The sequence below is a fragment of the Pristis pectinata genome, chromosome 10 (assembly GCF_009764475.1).
Source record: "Pristis pectinata isolate sPriPec2 chromosome 10, sPriPec2.1.pri, whole genome shotgun sequence".
NCBI lineage: Eukaryota > Metazoa > Chordata > Chondrichthyes > Rhinopristiformes > Pristidae > Pristis > Pristis pectinata.
The window spans coordinates 37,932,697-37,948,976 of NC_067414.1; the positions used below are offsets into that span (position 1 = coordinate 37,932,697).

The window sequence follows — 16,280 nt, forward strand, 5'->3', positions numbered from 1 at the left end:
CATGCACTGCTCTTTTGAGATCTATCCACAGATTTTCGATGATGTTTAGGTCAGGGGACTGAGGGCCATGGCAAAACCTTCAGCTTGTGCCTCTTGAGGTAGTCCATTGTGGAATTTGAGGTGTGTTTAGGATAGCTATCCTGTTGTAGAAGCCACCTTCTTCATCTTCAGTGTTTTTTACAGACAGTGTGATGTTTGCTTCCAGAATTTGCTGGTATTTAATTGAATGCATTCTTCCCTCTACCAGTGAGATGTTCCCTGTGCCACTGGTTGCAACACAAGCCCAAAGCATGATTGATCCACCCCCGTGCTTAACAGTTGGAGAGGTGTTGTTTTCATGAAATTATTCACCCTTTTTTTTCTCCAAACATACCTTTGCTCATTACAGCCAAAAATTTCTATTTTAAGTTGATCAGTCCACAGGACCTGCTTCCAAAATGCATCAGGCTTGTTTCCTTTGCAAACTTCTGACACTGAATTTTGTGGTGAGGACGCAGGAAAGTTTGGAGAAAAAAGAGTGTAGAATTTCATGAAAAGAACACCTCTCCAACTGTTAAGCACGGGGGTGGATCGATCCTGCTTTGGACTTGTGTTGCAGCCAGAGGCACAGGGAACATTTCACTGGTAGAGGGAAGAATGAATTCAATTAAATACCAGCAAATTCTGGAAGCAAACATCACACCGTCTGTAAAAATAAAAAGCTGAAGATGAAAAGAGGATGGCTTCTACCACAGGATAACTATCCTAAACACACCTCAAAATCCACAATGGACTACCTCGAGGCACAAGCTGAAGGTTTTGCCATGGCCCTCACAGTCCCCCGACCTAAACATCATCAAAAATCTGTGGATAGACCTCAAAAGAGCAGTGCATGCAAGACGGCCCAAGAATCTCACAGAACTAGAAGCCTTTTGCAAGGAAGAATGGGTGAAAATACCTCAAACAAGAATTGAAAGGCTCTTAGCTGGCTGCAGAAAGCATTTACAAGCTGTGATACTCGGCAAAGGGGGTGTTACTAAGTACTGACCATGCAGGGTGCCCAAACTTTTGCTTTGGGCCCTTTTCATTTTTTTGTTATTTTGAAACTGTAAAAGATGGAAATAAAAAAAGTAATCTTGCTTAAAATATTAAAGAAATGTGTCATCTTTAACTTTATGCCTTTTGGAAATCAGGCCATCTTTTACTCGCTTAGCTATTAACGGTAACAGAAATTTTGACCAGGGGTGCCCAAACTTTTGCATGCCACTGTATTTATATTGCAGTGTTCATATATCTTTAAAGAAACAGAGATGGGAGCCAAAAATCTTGCTGAATTAGAAGTTATCATTAAGTAAATGACTTCCCTATAAAAAGCTCTGAAGAAATAAACCATGCTGTCGGTGTGAAAGCCATTTCGGCATTATTGTAGTAATTGGCGACTGTTGTCACTCAGATGTAATTGCTGCAAATCTGTTTTAAATTCCTTCAGGCAGTAAGTTAAATTATCCTCTTAAAGTAAGATGTTACTTTTAAAAATTATCACTTCAACAAGACTCTCTACCTATCAATATTTAATAGCTCCCTCAATGTTTTAATGCATAAAGTTTATTGTGTTGTGCATTTTTGAGCTGTTGAAATGAGATCATGTGTTCTCCTGTTGACAAGTATAAAACTCTAAGTCAGTGGGCATCAAAGGAAAACACTCCAGTGGTTGGAATCATTCTTGTACAGAGGAAGATGGTTATGGTTGATGGAGATCATTCTCGTACAGAGGAAGATGGTTATGGTTGACGGAGATCAATCGTCCTAGCACCAGAACATCTGTGCAGGGGTACCTCAGGGCAGAGTCATAAGCATAACCATCTTTAGCTGCTCTATCATTGATCTTCATTTAATGTTTGCTGATGATTGCCCTATGTTCAATTCAATTAGTAATTCTTTGGAAAATGAAGCAGCTCATGCCTGCATGCAGCAAGACCTAAATGACATTTAGGAATTGGCTGCTGAGGTTGCTTTTGCATCAAACAGTTGTTACCCCCTGTTACGTACCAGCAGCAATAGAAACGCAACGTGCAAGGTTTCAACATTAAAACCTATTTATTAATAACTACTTGTAATAAAAAACGTTAGATATCAGACATTGACCGAAATAAACTGAAGTGTGTGTGTGTGGCTAGTTCCCAAACTCCCAAGTCTGGGTACAGTTCTCAAAGTTTTACGAGGGCAAACCAGTTCAGTTCAGCAAGTCACGAAGCAAAACGATGAGGAAAGGCTTCTGAAAACCATGCTAGAATGTAGAGAGAAGGAGTTTACGAATTTCACAAATTCCATGTTGGAACCAATACAATGCCACAATCGCCGAAGATCTCCATTGCTTTGTTCTGAAATATCTATCACACTGAGGGCACTCGATATGTGGCCGTCCACAGATATACCTGATTCCCAGTACAGGTTAGCGACAAAGTGGACACCACTGATTGCTCCAAAAATTCATGTATGGATTGCAAAGTGACAGTCACACAACTAATGGGCTTCACCCATAGATACGGAGGCTGGCAGTCAGTGCTACCAACTCTCACATCTCTCTTATCTCTCCTCCCCGAGAGAGCAAGCCCCCAGCAGTCCGTGCCAGAGCCCGCCAAACCGATGCCACCGTTCAGGTGCCTTAAAGGGACACTCACCAAGTAGCAACCTGGGGCTCGTAACACCCCCACAGTCCAGTAACGATATCCTTGGTGGGGTGGGGGGGGGGGTTGATGAAGGGGGGTCATAATTGATCAGTATTGCAACTGGACCAGCCATATTATATATTGTGCTTGCAAGAGCAGGCAATGGCTGCAATGAGTAGTTCTTGTCCTGACTTTTGAAGCATTATTTGCAAACAAGTTGTAACTTAAGGAGTGGTATTCTTTGACTACTGAGAACAATTATGATCTTGATGCATTGTTGCCTTGTCACAATTTGGGCATTAGAGTCTGACCAACTGCACCTGAGCTTGAAAGGATTCAACATGTGCATCAGGTTCAGGTCATATTGGGTGCATTTTCTGATTAAAACATTCAGGGTTGGATTGGGTTATTGTTGATGGAGATAAATCATCCTAGCCCCAGGACATCACTGCAGGAGTATTTCAGGGCAGGGTCATAAGCCCCCCAAAACCTCAGCAGCTCTGAATGTTTGCTGGTCATTGGATTATGTTCAGTTCTATTAACATCTACTCAGAAACTGTAGCAACCCACACCTGAATAGAGCAAGATCTAAACAACATTAAGGAGTGGGCTGGATTAATAAGTAGGCTGTGCACAGGTGTATTGAACTCCAATTTTCTTTGACTGCAAAGTTCCCCAGAATGCAGAATATGTTGATTGAATTTTCTTTATGCACCCATTACAGATCTAGAACAGAGGACACATGCAGTGATAGTAAGAAAATTATTCTGCTGCAGATGAGCTGGGCTGGTGCAGCATAGCCTTGCCTGACCCAAGCCTTGACTGCTTTATAGAAAATGCACCCATTTTACCTGAACCTAAAGTTCATTTAGGACCTCATCTTACTCCACATATAAATCCCACCCCCACCCACCCCCCCCCCCCTTTGGTCCCCAAAGTCTACATTTCTTCTCCTTTCTCTCCTTAACTTTGACCCATCCCCCGGTGGATCTGCACTCCCCTCCTTCCCCACTCCTGCCTATCACTATCTCTTACCTGCATCTACCTATCACCACCTTGTGCCCACCCCGCCTCCCCTCTTTTGTCCACCTATCACTGCTCTGCTTTTTCTTCCTATATATTGGGGTTTCCCTTTTCCCATCTTCAGTCCTGAAGAAGAGTCCTGACCTGAAACATTGACCGCCTGCTTTTCTCCACGGATGCTGCCTGGCCTCCTGAGTTCCTCCAGCATCATCGTGCTTTTCATCTTGATTCCAGCATCTGCAGTCCTTTGTTTCTCTTGAACCCTCTCTCTCCTTGGCTACCCTCTTGCAGTGGGATTGTTAAAATTGTGTTTGCATTACTTTAAATGTGGCATATATTCTAAAAATGCCAGATGAAGTCATTGAGGGTAAGGAATCAATTGGACTGAAAACACAGTACCCATTGCATTTTCTGCATATTACTTACAAATCCATTTCATTCATCGGTGAAGTGTCAAATCCACTGTGACAGGATATAGTAGAAAACTCAAACTCTTCAGTCTGAACCAAATCTTGCCTGTGGGGATGAGTCTCTCATCAAATGCTTCTGCATATTTTGAACAAAATCAATAAGTAGAAATTTTAATTCAAGAAGACATGATGTGAATTCGGTCTTAATGCTTTGATGTAAACAATTTGCAATGATAAATAAGAGATGACTACAGTTGAAAGAATTCAATTAGTTCATGTTGCTGAATCCTTTCAGTTAGCCTTTTTCTGCAACTACTAACTGTTAAATTATTTTGTCGTTTTCACCTCAACCAATCTATCTGGAAGCTCATTCAAAATATATTGGTAGTAAATATTAATAATATTCATAGTAAACCTGCCGTTTGCCGATCTTAAAGGCTTGCAGTTCAGTATCAAGTCATTTTATTAACTTACCCTTTTCATGTCATGTCTTTTCAAACAGTCTTTCAGATATCTCTTTTTGAGGGCTAAGCCCAAGTTTGCTCATTGTGCCTTCAGATCTTTAACATCTCCCAAGGGCGGCACAATTGTACAGTTACTGGAGTGATGCTTCACAGCTCCAACAACCTGTATTCAGTACTGACCTCCAGTGCTCTCTGTGTGGAGTTTGCACATTCTCCCACGTGGTATTCCTTCAGGTCTTCTCCCATACCCCAAAGATGAGCAAATTGAGAGGTTAATTGGCCACTGTAAATTACCCCTAGTATATAATTGAATGGTAAAGTCTGGGAGAAGTTCATAGAGTCATGGAATCATACAGCACAGGAACAGGTTCTATTCTCGTCCATGCAGACCGTGGTGCCTGTCTACGCTAATCCTATTTGTCGCATTAGGCCCATATCCCTTTCCTGTCTGTTCAACTGCCTTTAAAATATTGTAATTGTATCTGCCTCTACCTCTTCTGGCTGCTGGTTCCAGATATTCACCACTCTCTGTGTGGAAAAACTTGCCCCTCAGAACTCCTTTAAGTTTCTCCCCTATCACCTTATAATTTTATAAACCTTTAAGGTCACCCTTCAGCCTGCTAGGTTCTAGTGAGAGCAAGCCCAGCCTATCCAATCTTGTAACTAAAGTCCTCTGTTCAAGGCTACATCCTGATGAATCTCTTCTGTACTCTCTCTATTGCTACCACATCTTTCCTGTAGTGTGGTAACCAGGACTTCAAATGTAGCTTAACCAATGTTATGAACAATTGCAACATGACATCCCAACTCTTGTAGTCAGTGCCTTGGCCTATGAAGGCAAGCATACCAAATGCCTTTTTCACTACCCTATCTACCTATGTCGCCACTTTCGTGGAGCTATAGACTTGCATCCCAAGGTCTCTCTGTACATCAATGCCAAGGTCTCTCTGTACATAAATGCTTTTAACGTCCCTGCCATTTACTATATACGTCTTGGCAGAATTTGATTTCCCAAAATGCATTACCTCACACTTGTCTGGATTAAATTCCATCTGCTACCACTCCTCCTAACTTTCTAGTTGAGCTATGTCCTGCCTGATCCTTTGAATTGATGGGAATGGGGAGAATAAAATGGGATTAGTATAAGTGGGTGCTTGATGGTCAGCATAGGCTTGGTGGGCTGAAAGGCCTCTTTCCATTCTCTAGGTCTCTATGACAAGGGATTGGTATAATGGTTTACACTTCCTTAATGTATTAAAGCAACAAGACTGCTTTGTGATTTACTTCAGTTTTATATAGATTATTTGTCTTGTGTAGCTCTGATAAGTTGTTGAAGATGATTGTTATTTATCATTTTTGCTGTCAATTTATTATTGAAAGGTAATTATACAATTAATTGTGAATTGAATTTATTCTATGTTCTTGGATGTTGACAATTAATTCCCTTGCTATCTATCTATGCTCTAACTGTTTAGTACTATGCACTGTAATCAGAAGCTGGAGTGCTTATTTCTTCCAATCTTACTCAATTGCCTGAACACTTTTCTTATCCTAGTGTGAGCTTGTTACCTTCTCATTTCTATAGCTGTTATTTTTCTTTGTCCACAGCAATATCTTGACATTTTCAATGACTTTGAGATTTCAGTTTAGTTTTGTCTGCCACGTTACACGAGTTCAAAAATTAAGCAAGAAAGAGAACTCGTGTAACATGCTTGACTTGGTGTTGTCACATCAGTCGGAGTGCCATTAATGTTAGGAGAGGGGCATTGTCTGTGTTGAGAATCCTCATTGTTTTGAAAATGTATCGGGTAGAAAATATTAGGAGATGTGGAGAAGACGCAATGTAAGGAGTAGCTGAAGTCTAGAATGTTCAGAGACTTGACAGAGTGTGATGTTTGTAGAAGGAGGAGGAAATATTTGAAACCAGAATTATGGATAAAATTTGTGTTGAACAATATGAAGGGTGCATGGCTTTAGAAAAAAAGGTAGAGAACTTGTATCCTGGGGCGCTTTCTGTTGCAGCATGCTGATAATTTTCCAGAATATTGGACTAAAATTTATTCATATAGCACAGTGATTTTATGCACTAAGCTGGTAAATTTTCAGTCATAAATCACACATGATCAAGTGGAGTAATTTGCACAGCTTCATAAAATTAAACACAACCCACACAGGATGTTAATTGCATACAGTAAGCATCGGTGATGGCATTCATGCAATACTTGTTTCAAGTATTGGTTGATAAAACTGAATCACGTTTTTCTCCAAAAAAAACTGATTTTTTTTTTATTGGATTTTTATTTATTCATTCCCATGAACAAACAAAAATGTGAGCTTATACTAACTGTTCCCAAACTGAGTGATTAGCTGGTGGTTCTGGAATCTCTTAGGCTACATTAGGTGAGGGCAGCAGATTTTCTTCACTGCAGAATATTAGTGAATTTTTACAACAGTCGACTAGGTTTAGGGTCACTGTTTCTGATATGAGCCTCGTATTTCCCAATTTTATATCATTATTTAAACTTAAATTGCCTAATTCCATGACAGAAACCAAACTCATATTTCTGAGTTTATTAGTGTATTATGACAGGGTTGTTGTGTGCCTGGTGCAGTGCTGCAACATATGTAGGTGATGATAAGTGTGGCTGCTAAAGTTTGAAGGGTCAAAATATTAACCTTGATTATGTGGGTGATTTTATTATAAGTATCATAGATATTTCCCTCCTACTGGATGACTGATGCTAGTGCCTTTCTTTGGCCACAACTGCCAGTGTCATCATTTTAGTCCTGCCTGCATTTCTGTTACCTGGGTGCAGAGTACTTCTCTTAACTATCTCATCACCCAGGATATTGAGGTCTTCTCCCTGCACAATTAACCACCCACTCAGCCAGTGTAAAAAGATACTCAAAATGACTTCCATCAGTACTTTGGTTTAGTGGGCAGAAGGGAGGATTCCTCCAGGGATGTTTGGTATTGGACTACTAGAAAGTGCCTTCTGTAAGGTAACAGCATTTGAATTTGAAAACATAAATACGGATTTATACTATCTTCTCAACTGAAAACCAGGCCCCAGTGGCATTCCCTTTGCAGTGCCAATTTGGTACACCTATTCAAGTGCAGTCTGTGGAAATGGTGCAGAGGAACTAAAAACTGGGAATTAAAGTTTTCATTAATTCAATAGCAGAGTAATGAAAATAGTAAATTAGAAAGAATGATACTTAGGAGAAAATTGTACCTAAAGTATGAGGGGGCTATGTACTGGATGGATGCAAGACCATGGCCATAACATGGAATGGAGACAGTAGAAAATTTATTATAAAGATGCTCTGAAACATTACTTAAGTAACTGCAACTGACCAGGAAATCTCATTACATAACAGTTTTCTTCAGTGCTAAGTGATTGAAAATCAACTACCTGGAGTGAAACTATGAAAGGTCCATTTCTGGGTCATTTTACATTACTCAGGAAATTTGATGAGCACTTCCTGATGTGTGAATTATTCTTTCTCCAAGACTTGACTTGTTATCCTGCACGTGATAGATATACGTCTTACAGTACATAGCTCCTATTGAAGTGTTGTGGGGTAAATTAAATTAAGTTGCCTCGAGATTGACTTTCTTTGGGTGTTCCTGCTTCAATCATGTTTTACTAGCCCTCGTGGTCATCCTTTACTTTTGCTCCTTTGGACCCCTCCCAACCTTGGATCTGTCGATCCTGTTCTTGACTTGGTGAGGCCTAGGCCTGGACACTCTACTACCTTCCATGGTTTTCCAAGATCCTTGCAGCTTAGAAGGAGGCCATTTGGCCCATCATGTCTCACTGAACAATCCCATTATCTCATTAATTTTCCCTTTAACCTATTCTCCTCATATTCCCATTAATTCTATCACCATCCAAAAGTAGGGGCAAGTTAGAGTGACCAACTAACCTCTCAACCTGCATGTGGTTGCAGGAAACAAGAGCATGTGGAGGAAACTTTCATGGTCACGGATTGAATCTGCAAGTTCCACACAAACAGCACCAGGGGTCTGGATTGGATCCAGTTTGATTGATCTGTGAGGCCTTCCAGCTCTCCAAATGCCCTAAGACTAATGCCTCTTAACCAACAGTTATTCCCCCCATCCGCAATCACTGGCCCCAATTGTGCTAGACAAGCCACCCCCTAATCGCAGATTCTTAGATGACCTGATTGGGGGAGTGATGCCTTGCTCACCAAACTGTCCAGTATGATGTTCACCATACTGCCCTCTAACATCTGTGTGAATTTCATAACCATTTCTTGCCAAACTATCCAACAAAATGTCAGATAACAAGTTGTGTAATTATCACTTCTGTTATACAACAGGTTTTAACAACATGCTGATAGCCTGTAATCAGTGGGGTGCTGGAGGGATCACTACTTGGAACCAGAGTAAGGAAGTGAATGAACTGTAGGCAAATTTGTGGATGATAAAAGTAGGGGGAAGGCAAGCTGTGAGGAGGATATAATGGTTTACAGAGAGATATTGATAAGTAAATGGGCAAACAGTTGGAAAATTGGAATATACAGTGGCATGCAAAAGTTTGGGCATCCCTGGTCAAAATTTCTGTTACTGTGAATAGCTAAGCGAGTAAAAGATGACCTGATTTCCAAAAGGCATAAAGTTAAAGATAACACATTTCTTTAATATTTTAAGCAAGATTACTTTTTTATTTCCATCTTTTACAGTTTCAAAATAACAAAAAAGGAAAAGGACCCAAAGCAAAGGTTTGGGCACCCTGCATGGTTGGTACTTAGTAACACCCCCTTTGGCAAGTATCACAGCTTGTAAATGCTTTCAGCAGCCAGCTAAGAGTCTTTCAATTCTTGTTTGGGGGATTTTCGCCCATTCTTCCTTGCAAAAGGCTTCTAGTTCTGTGAGATTCTTGGGCCATCTTGCATGCACTGCTCTTTTGAGATCTATCCGCAGATTTCCAATGATTTTTAGGTCGGGGGACTGTGAGGTCTATCCACAGATTTCTGATGATTTTTAGGTCGGGGGACTGTGAGGGCCATGGCAAAACCTTCAGCTTATGCCTCTTGAGGTAGTCCATTGTTAATTTTGAGGTGTGTTTAGGATAATTATCCTTTTGTAGAAGCCATCCTCTTTTTATCTTCAGCTTTTTGACAGACGGTGTGATGTTTGCTTCCAGAATTTGCTGGTATTTAATTGAATTCATTCTTCCCTCTACCAGTGAAATGTTCCCCATGCCACTGGCTGCAACACAAGCCCAAATCATGATCGATCTACCCCCGTGCTTATCAGTTGGAGAGGTGTTCTTTTCATGAAATTCTGCACCCTTTTTTCTCCAAACATACCTGCAACCTCACCACAAAATTCAGCGTCAGAGGTTTGCAAAGGAACATCTAAATAAGCCTGATGCACTTTGGAAACAAGTCCTGTGGACTGATGAAATGAAAATAGAACTTTTTGGCTGTAATGAGCAAAGGTATCAGTTAAGACTGAGATTAGGAAGAGTTTTTTCTCTCAAAGTGTTCACTCCTTGGAATTCCTTGCCCCAGAAGCTGTGGCGAGTCAATCCTTGAATATATTTAAAGCCAAGATAGATTTTTTTTAAATAAGTAGGAGAATCAAGGGTTATAGGGAGAGAAAAGTGGGCTTGAGAAAAGTTTGATCAGTCACAATCTTATTGAATGCTGGAGCAGGCTCAAGGGTCTGAATGGCTCCTCCTGTTCCTGATTGTTACAGTCCTGTAGTTTAGATCATTGTTGGTAAATGGAGTTACTTAACAAAATGCATCGGTGAGATTTTGAAAGCAATCCTCCCCAGCATAAGCTGGTTTTGCTTTAGAATTGTGTTTTCAAAATGGACTTTTAATTCAAGTAATTTTAGGGCATTATCTCAACAAATGCATGCTAATAATTCAAAGATTTAGCATTTGCTAATAATTTAGAAAATAAATGCCTTAAATAATCCAATTTTTCATAGGAATTTTAACATTTTGTTTTGTATGTAATCCTAATACGATTTGGATTTAATACCAAATGGTCTAAGTAATTATTGCAGGAATTACGATTTTTGTCCAGAGGTATGTTTTTGTCAGTTGAAAAGCCTAAAATACTCATTCTGTGAATATTTCAATTCAAATAATTTCCCTTTTTTCTTGAACAACATTCATTATTAGTTTAACTACTGAGATTTACTTTGATGGTTTTCAAATCAGATTTTGTGGTCAGATAAAGATTATGTTTAACGTGTGAGCTATTGTATTGAAGAGCATAGATTTTGTTACCTTTATTGTTTTGAAGGGTTGATAAGTACTCCAGGGGCGCAAAACTATCTTTGAAACCGTGGTAGATTAATAAGTTTTAAAAAAAACATACAAAATCTCCATGGAGCTTTTAAATGATCACTTAATATAAACCTACTTGCTTAACACAAAGTAGTCCATTATAACATGCTTTTTTAAGATTCATTTTATAATTCCTTCCCAATTAGCTTATTACCTCTTCTTTCCCCTCTTAATTCACATGCACTCCCTCTGCCCCACTGCTTGCAAATCTCCAGCTTCTCACTCTTTCTAACAGGGAGGTCAATGATTGACTACTGTTGAACGCCCGTGTACATACAAAGATGCACTCCAGATGTGGCCTCACCAATGACCTGTTAAACAAGAGCATAACATTCCTATGTTATATCAGTGATAACTTCTGATAGTTTTCCTAATTACTTGCTGTACCTGCACATCAGCCTTTTACAAAGAGGACACTAGGGCACCTGGGTCAGTGGTTGTCTTGACTGTAATAGATTCTTCATTGTTTGTACTTTTTGAGAAAGCTTAAAAGGAGCGGAACCCTAACCCCAGCTAGGGTTAGGTTCACAACCCTAAGTCTAAGTACAAGGGATTCATGGTAGACCAGCAAGAAATCTTGGCTCATTGTTTGGAATCTGAATACCTAAACATGTTATTGGGAGCTGCAATTTCTCTCCGTCTACTCCAGATAACATTGTAAACCAGTACAACCAACAGATACATTGGTGGTGGATAAACAAGTAGCAGGAATCTTACTCATGTTTATTATGAGTTATATAGTATTAGTCATTTAAGCTCCAAAAATGATCCACATATGCTCGGAGATCTGTTTTGGTTCTTGAGCTATTTTGAAACTTGGCTAGGATTTGATAGCTAGGTATAGATACGCATCATTACAGTATACATCTCTGATATAAACTTGAGTTTCCCACATGAGCAACATTTCTGTTCATCTCTTAAGGATGGGCACACTCTTCTCCAAAACATAATCATTGATTTTCTGCCCCTACTTCCTGATTCTCAGAAAATGAAACAAAACATGTTAATTGTGCATAATGTTTCTGTTTCTTTCCGACACTCAATTTCCATTGTCAATTGTATGTATTGGTTTTACCAGTATAACTGACTGTGCTTGATCAAAATTCACAACAGCAGGTTGCAAGTGTTTCTAGCCCATAATATTTCCATTATCTTAATTTGCAGAGGTGTGTGTCATATTTCCTGCTGTGGTATCTGATCGCAGTTCTGACTAAATGCAAAATATTATTAGGTTATGAGTTTTAATGATTTGTTCAGAAAATGCTTTGAATTTAAACTTACTTGGAAGTGTGAGTTTGCCAAGATTATTGTCATGAAGTATGATATGCAAATATTTTTCAAGTAATCAATAAATTCATTTTTTTTTTTGCAGATTGTGAAAGTGTGGAATGCAATAATTGTCCAGTCAACAGCTGAGGGTAACTGCATGGCTTCTGGAGGAATGGGCTATATCAGCCATCATGTGACTGCCAATATTAGTACTTGATTTGATGATCCAGCAGGATCTTCTTACTGTTTCGTCAGTGGTTTATTTATGGGAAAATCATGGTTTATTCTCCACTTTTGACTGCACATGCAGGAAACTCAAATAGCACAATTGTCACTTATGAAAATGCCTATTTCAACTCTACAGCACATCCTGTAATTCACAGTGAGATGGAAGTTTCTGTTACCGAACGATCAGCTACTTACAAAGCTTCAGAAGGGAACTCTATGGAGAATAGCACAGCAATCCCCTCTCAGTCAGCCTATGGGGGAATAGGCCTTCCTCTGCAGGTCCTCCTCTCTGCAGTTATGGTGGTGATAGCTTTAATTTCTTTCTTGGGGAACTTTATTGTCTGTCTCATGGTCTATCAGAAGGCAGCTATGCGATCAGCCATCAATATTCTCCTGGCAAATTTAGCCTTTGCAGACATGATGCTTGCAGTAATGAATATGCCTTTTGCCCTGATCACTATCAATACCACTTACTGGATCTTTGGAGATATCTTTTGCAGGGTGTCTGCCATGTTTTTCTGGCTTTTCGTGATAGAGGGAGTAGTTATCTTGCTTATAATTAGTATTGATCGATTTCTCATTATTGTTCAACGTCAAGACAAACTGAACACTTATCGTGCTAAGCTGCTTATTGCCATCTCTTGGGGAATGGCATTCTGTATGGCTTTTCCCCTTGCAGTTGGTAGTCCAGATCTACCAGTACCATCTCGAGCTCCACAGTGTGTTTTTGGGTATTCTACGGACCCTGGTTATCGGGTGTATGTTCTGTTAATAATAATAGTGTTTTTTTTCATCCCATTCATGCTGATGCTATACTCTTTTATGGGTATCCTAAATACTGTTCGGCACAATGCAATTCGGATCCACAGCAACTCAGATGGCATTTGTTTGGGCCAAGCAAGTAAGCTCGGGCTTATGAGCCTGCAGAAACCGTGCCAGCTAAGCATTGACATGAGCTTCAAAACTCGTGCCTTCACCACCATCTTGATCCTCTTCATTGTCTTCACTTTCTGCTCAGCACCATTCACCACATACAGCCTTGTTTCTACTTTCAACAAAAGCTTTTACCATAAAGTTAACTTCTTTGAAATAAGCACGTGGTTTCTTTGGTTAAGCTACCTCAAATCTGCACTTAACCCATTAATTTACTATTGGAGAATTAAGAAATTCCGGGATGCTTGCTTGGAGCTGATGCCAAAAACCTTTAAGTTCTTGCCTCAGCTGCCTGGACGCACCAGAAGACGCGTTCGTCCAAGTGCCATTTATGTGTGTGGTGAACATCGATCTGTTGTTTGATATGCTCTACATGTTTTTTTTAAATGGGCACTGCCAGCGCAATATTGGCCAATTGTTTTGTCTGGAATACTTTTTTCCCCAAAAATCTCCTTCCTACCTAAACGGCCCTATTATTCATTTTTGATTGTTCTCCTATGTTATTTAAATTGTGAATCAATGTTTCTGCAATGTAAATTTGAAAAATATTGCCTGTGCAATTTGTATATTTTTGGACACTCTGCTGATGGCAGGCAGGCTGTGCTTCAAAGCTTGTGAATTGTTGTCTACTGGTTTGGTGCTGCTGAAGTGGTGAAAATGTGCAATTCTGTGTTTTGTGTTCTGACCACTAAGTGAAATTGACCTTTTATTGATGATAGGAATTAAGCACAATTGACCTCTCAGGCAATCCATAAGAAATAGCAACTGTATGCCAATTGCCTTGTTATTTTTGCTGGTTGATGGATGGGGCTTGGGGAAATCTTAGGAGGTTTTTAACTTCTATTTAGTTCACTACTGTACAATATAGAATCGATGTTTGAAAATGGTTGATGGAAAATTATTTTCATGCTTGTTTCCGTTGTAACTTGCTACATAGTTCTATTTTTGTTTATACTGGTAGTCTTGCAGAGTTTGGGTAATTCCATTGCTAATGTATGATGCATGCAGGACAGAGTGGTATACTCAGGGAATAATGAATTTATTACTATGAATTAGCCGGTGCTTGATTCTGATGTGGGTTAACTTTGCTGAAATACATTGTGGCTCTGTTAATTTCTGTAGTGACCAATAATAATTCTCATGAGTACAGTCACTTGAAAGCTGCAAAAGAAAATTATGGTTTTAAAATGTGCTTATATATTTAGATATGGAGTGTAAAGATTATTATTGTTAATAAATAGAGTACTGGACAGATTTTAATTCAGTTGTTGATTTACCAGATTATGCTTAAAGCACCATGTTTTTAAATATTTATCTGCTGTGTTTCAGAATCTCAAGTCACTCTGGTCAGCAGGAAATGATTGTCTATAGATTCAAGGTGAAGGCAGAATTTTAGCTTATTTGTATATCTGAAGGGCTGAATGCAATCAAATTGCTTGGATGTGTTTTAGTATTATTTATTGTATTTCTGTGAAGTCCTGGTTGTTTCTTTTAACATTTATTTATGTAACATTGTGCCTGTATGTATAAGCATAAAATTTCAACTTGATTTTTGAAAGCTCTGTTATATACTTGGGTTACATCATAAATATTGATCAGATACCTCAACAAAAAGCAGACATGTTGCTATCCCTTTTGAGTTTTGAAGTAGTTTGTCTTTGTGCACTACCAGAGGACGTTAAGCTGGGATGTTAAGTATCTGTTTAAAAGAAATAAGGAAGATCACCAATGTGGAGAGCCATCCACTGCAGGTACAGAGCCGAGGTTCAGTACACTCAGTTGGCAATGACACGATGAACAAGATTTGATGTGTTGAGAAGTTACAATTTCAAAAAAGGTTAATATTTATTGCATAAATTAAAACATTGCAAAATTATGAACACAAGAACTGCAACAATAAAAAAAGCTAATTTGCAACATATAAGTACTGAAACAATCACCACCAAATTAAGAATCTTTCAAAAGAAAAATCTGAAAATATCAATAGTCCCCAAAAGTAATGTCTTTGAAACTAAGAAGGAAAATCTCTTAAATTGCCTGATCCCCAAGAAGCTCATCAAGTCATTATCTGGGAATTACTTCCTCTTGCACCAATCATGAATCTGAAGAAACTCACTGCCTGCATACCACAGTTCCATGATAGCCCCCTCTAAGTGGTAAATATTTGGATCAACTTGGCAATGTTGCTCACAACTGTTGCGGAGTTATCCTGGCTAAATATTGTATCTGGAATCCGATTCTTGCTAGCACTGAGGTTCCTAAAAGAAACATTCATCCAGCTTGAGAGACTTTGTCACATAAAAGCTTGAGCATCTTGTCATATCTCTTGCTAATGGGATTCCTCAGGTGCATATATTGCCCATGCGATTTATCCCAGAGTGCCAACATACTTTGTCCATTCCTGGTCTGGCCAGGCTACTATTTACAGGAGAAGTACTTGTTCTTAAAAGCAGGACATGAATAAAATTCTTTTGTTTAAGGGAAATAAAACCCTTTACCCATTTTCTCGAATTGGTGTCATTTTTATAATGCTGTACCCTGACCCCCTGGAGTGGCACCCTGGCCCAGGTCTCAATTCCCCTGCTGTTTCAGTCACTAATATTCCAGCCAAAGCTCTCTCCAGCTGCATCAAGATTCAAGTTGTCATCATCACTGAGCTTCCCTTAAAACAATTCAGATTCTCGTATCTCCTAATGGCATCCTCTGAATCTGCATAACTAAGTGAGAGGGGAACCAAGCCATCATTTGCCTGTTTAAACATAAAAATGTTTAAAGATTTAATTAATTGAATGCAAAGTGCCTTGGGACATTTGAGGGATGTGATTACATACAAAATTAGTGTCTCTTTCTTTACATTTATTTAAGAAACTATTGCCCTCTAATTTTTACCTCTGTGCATTATATAACCCCCTGGTGCCAAGAAGATGGGAGAACTGAGCCAAAAGTATAGCCTTGAACTAGTTTCTGGAA

At 39.3% G+C, this 16,280-nt stretch overlaps 1 protein-coding gene across 1 annotated transcript in view; it reads left to right on the top strand.

The window, feature by feature from the left end:
- Positions 1–14,597, top strand: part of gpr63 (G protein-coupled receptor 63) — a 55,601-nt gene extending 41,004 nt beyond the window's left edge. Inside the window, exon 4 of the mRNA XM_052024979.1 lies at positions 12,253–14,597. Coding sequence (XP_051880939.1) covers positions 12,426–13,673 — 1,248 coding nt within the window. The 5' untranslated portion in view covers positions 12,253–12,425 and the 3' untranslated portion in view covers positions 13,674–14,597. The remainder of the gene's footprint in view (positions 1–12,252) is intronic.
- Positions 14,598–16,280: the final 1,683 nt, after the last annotated feature.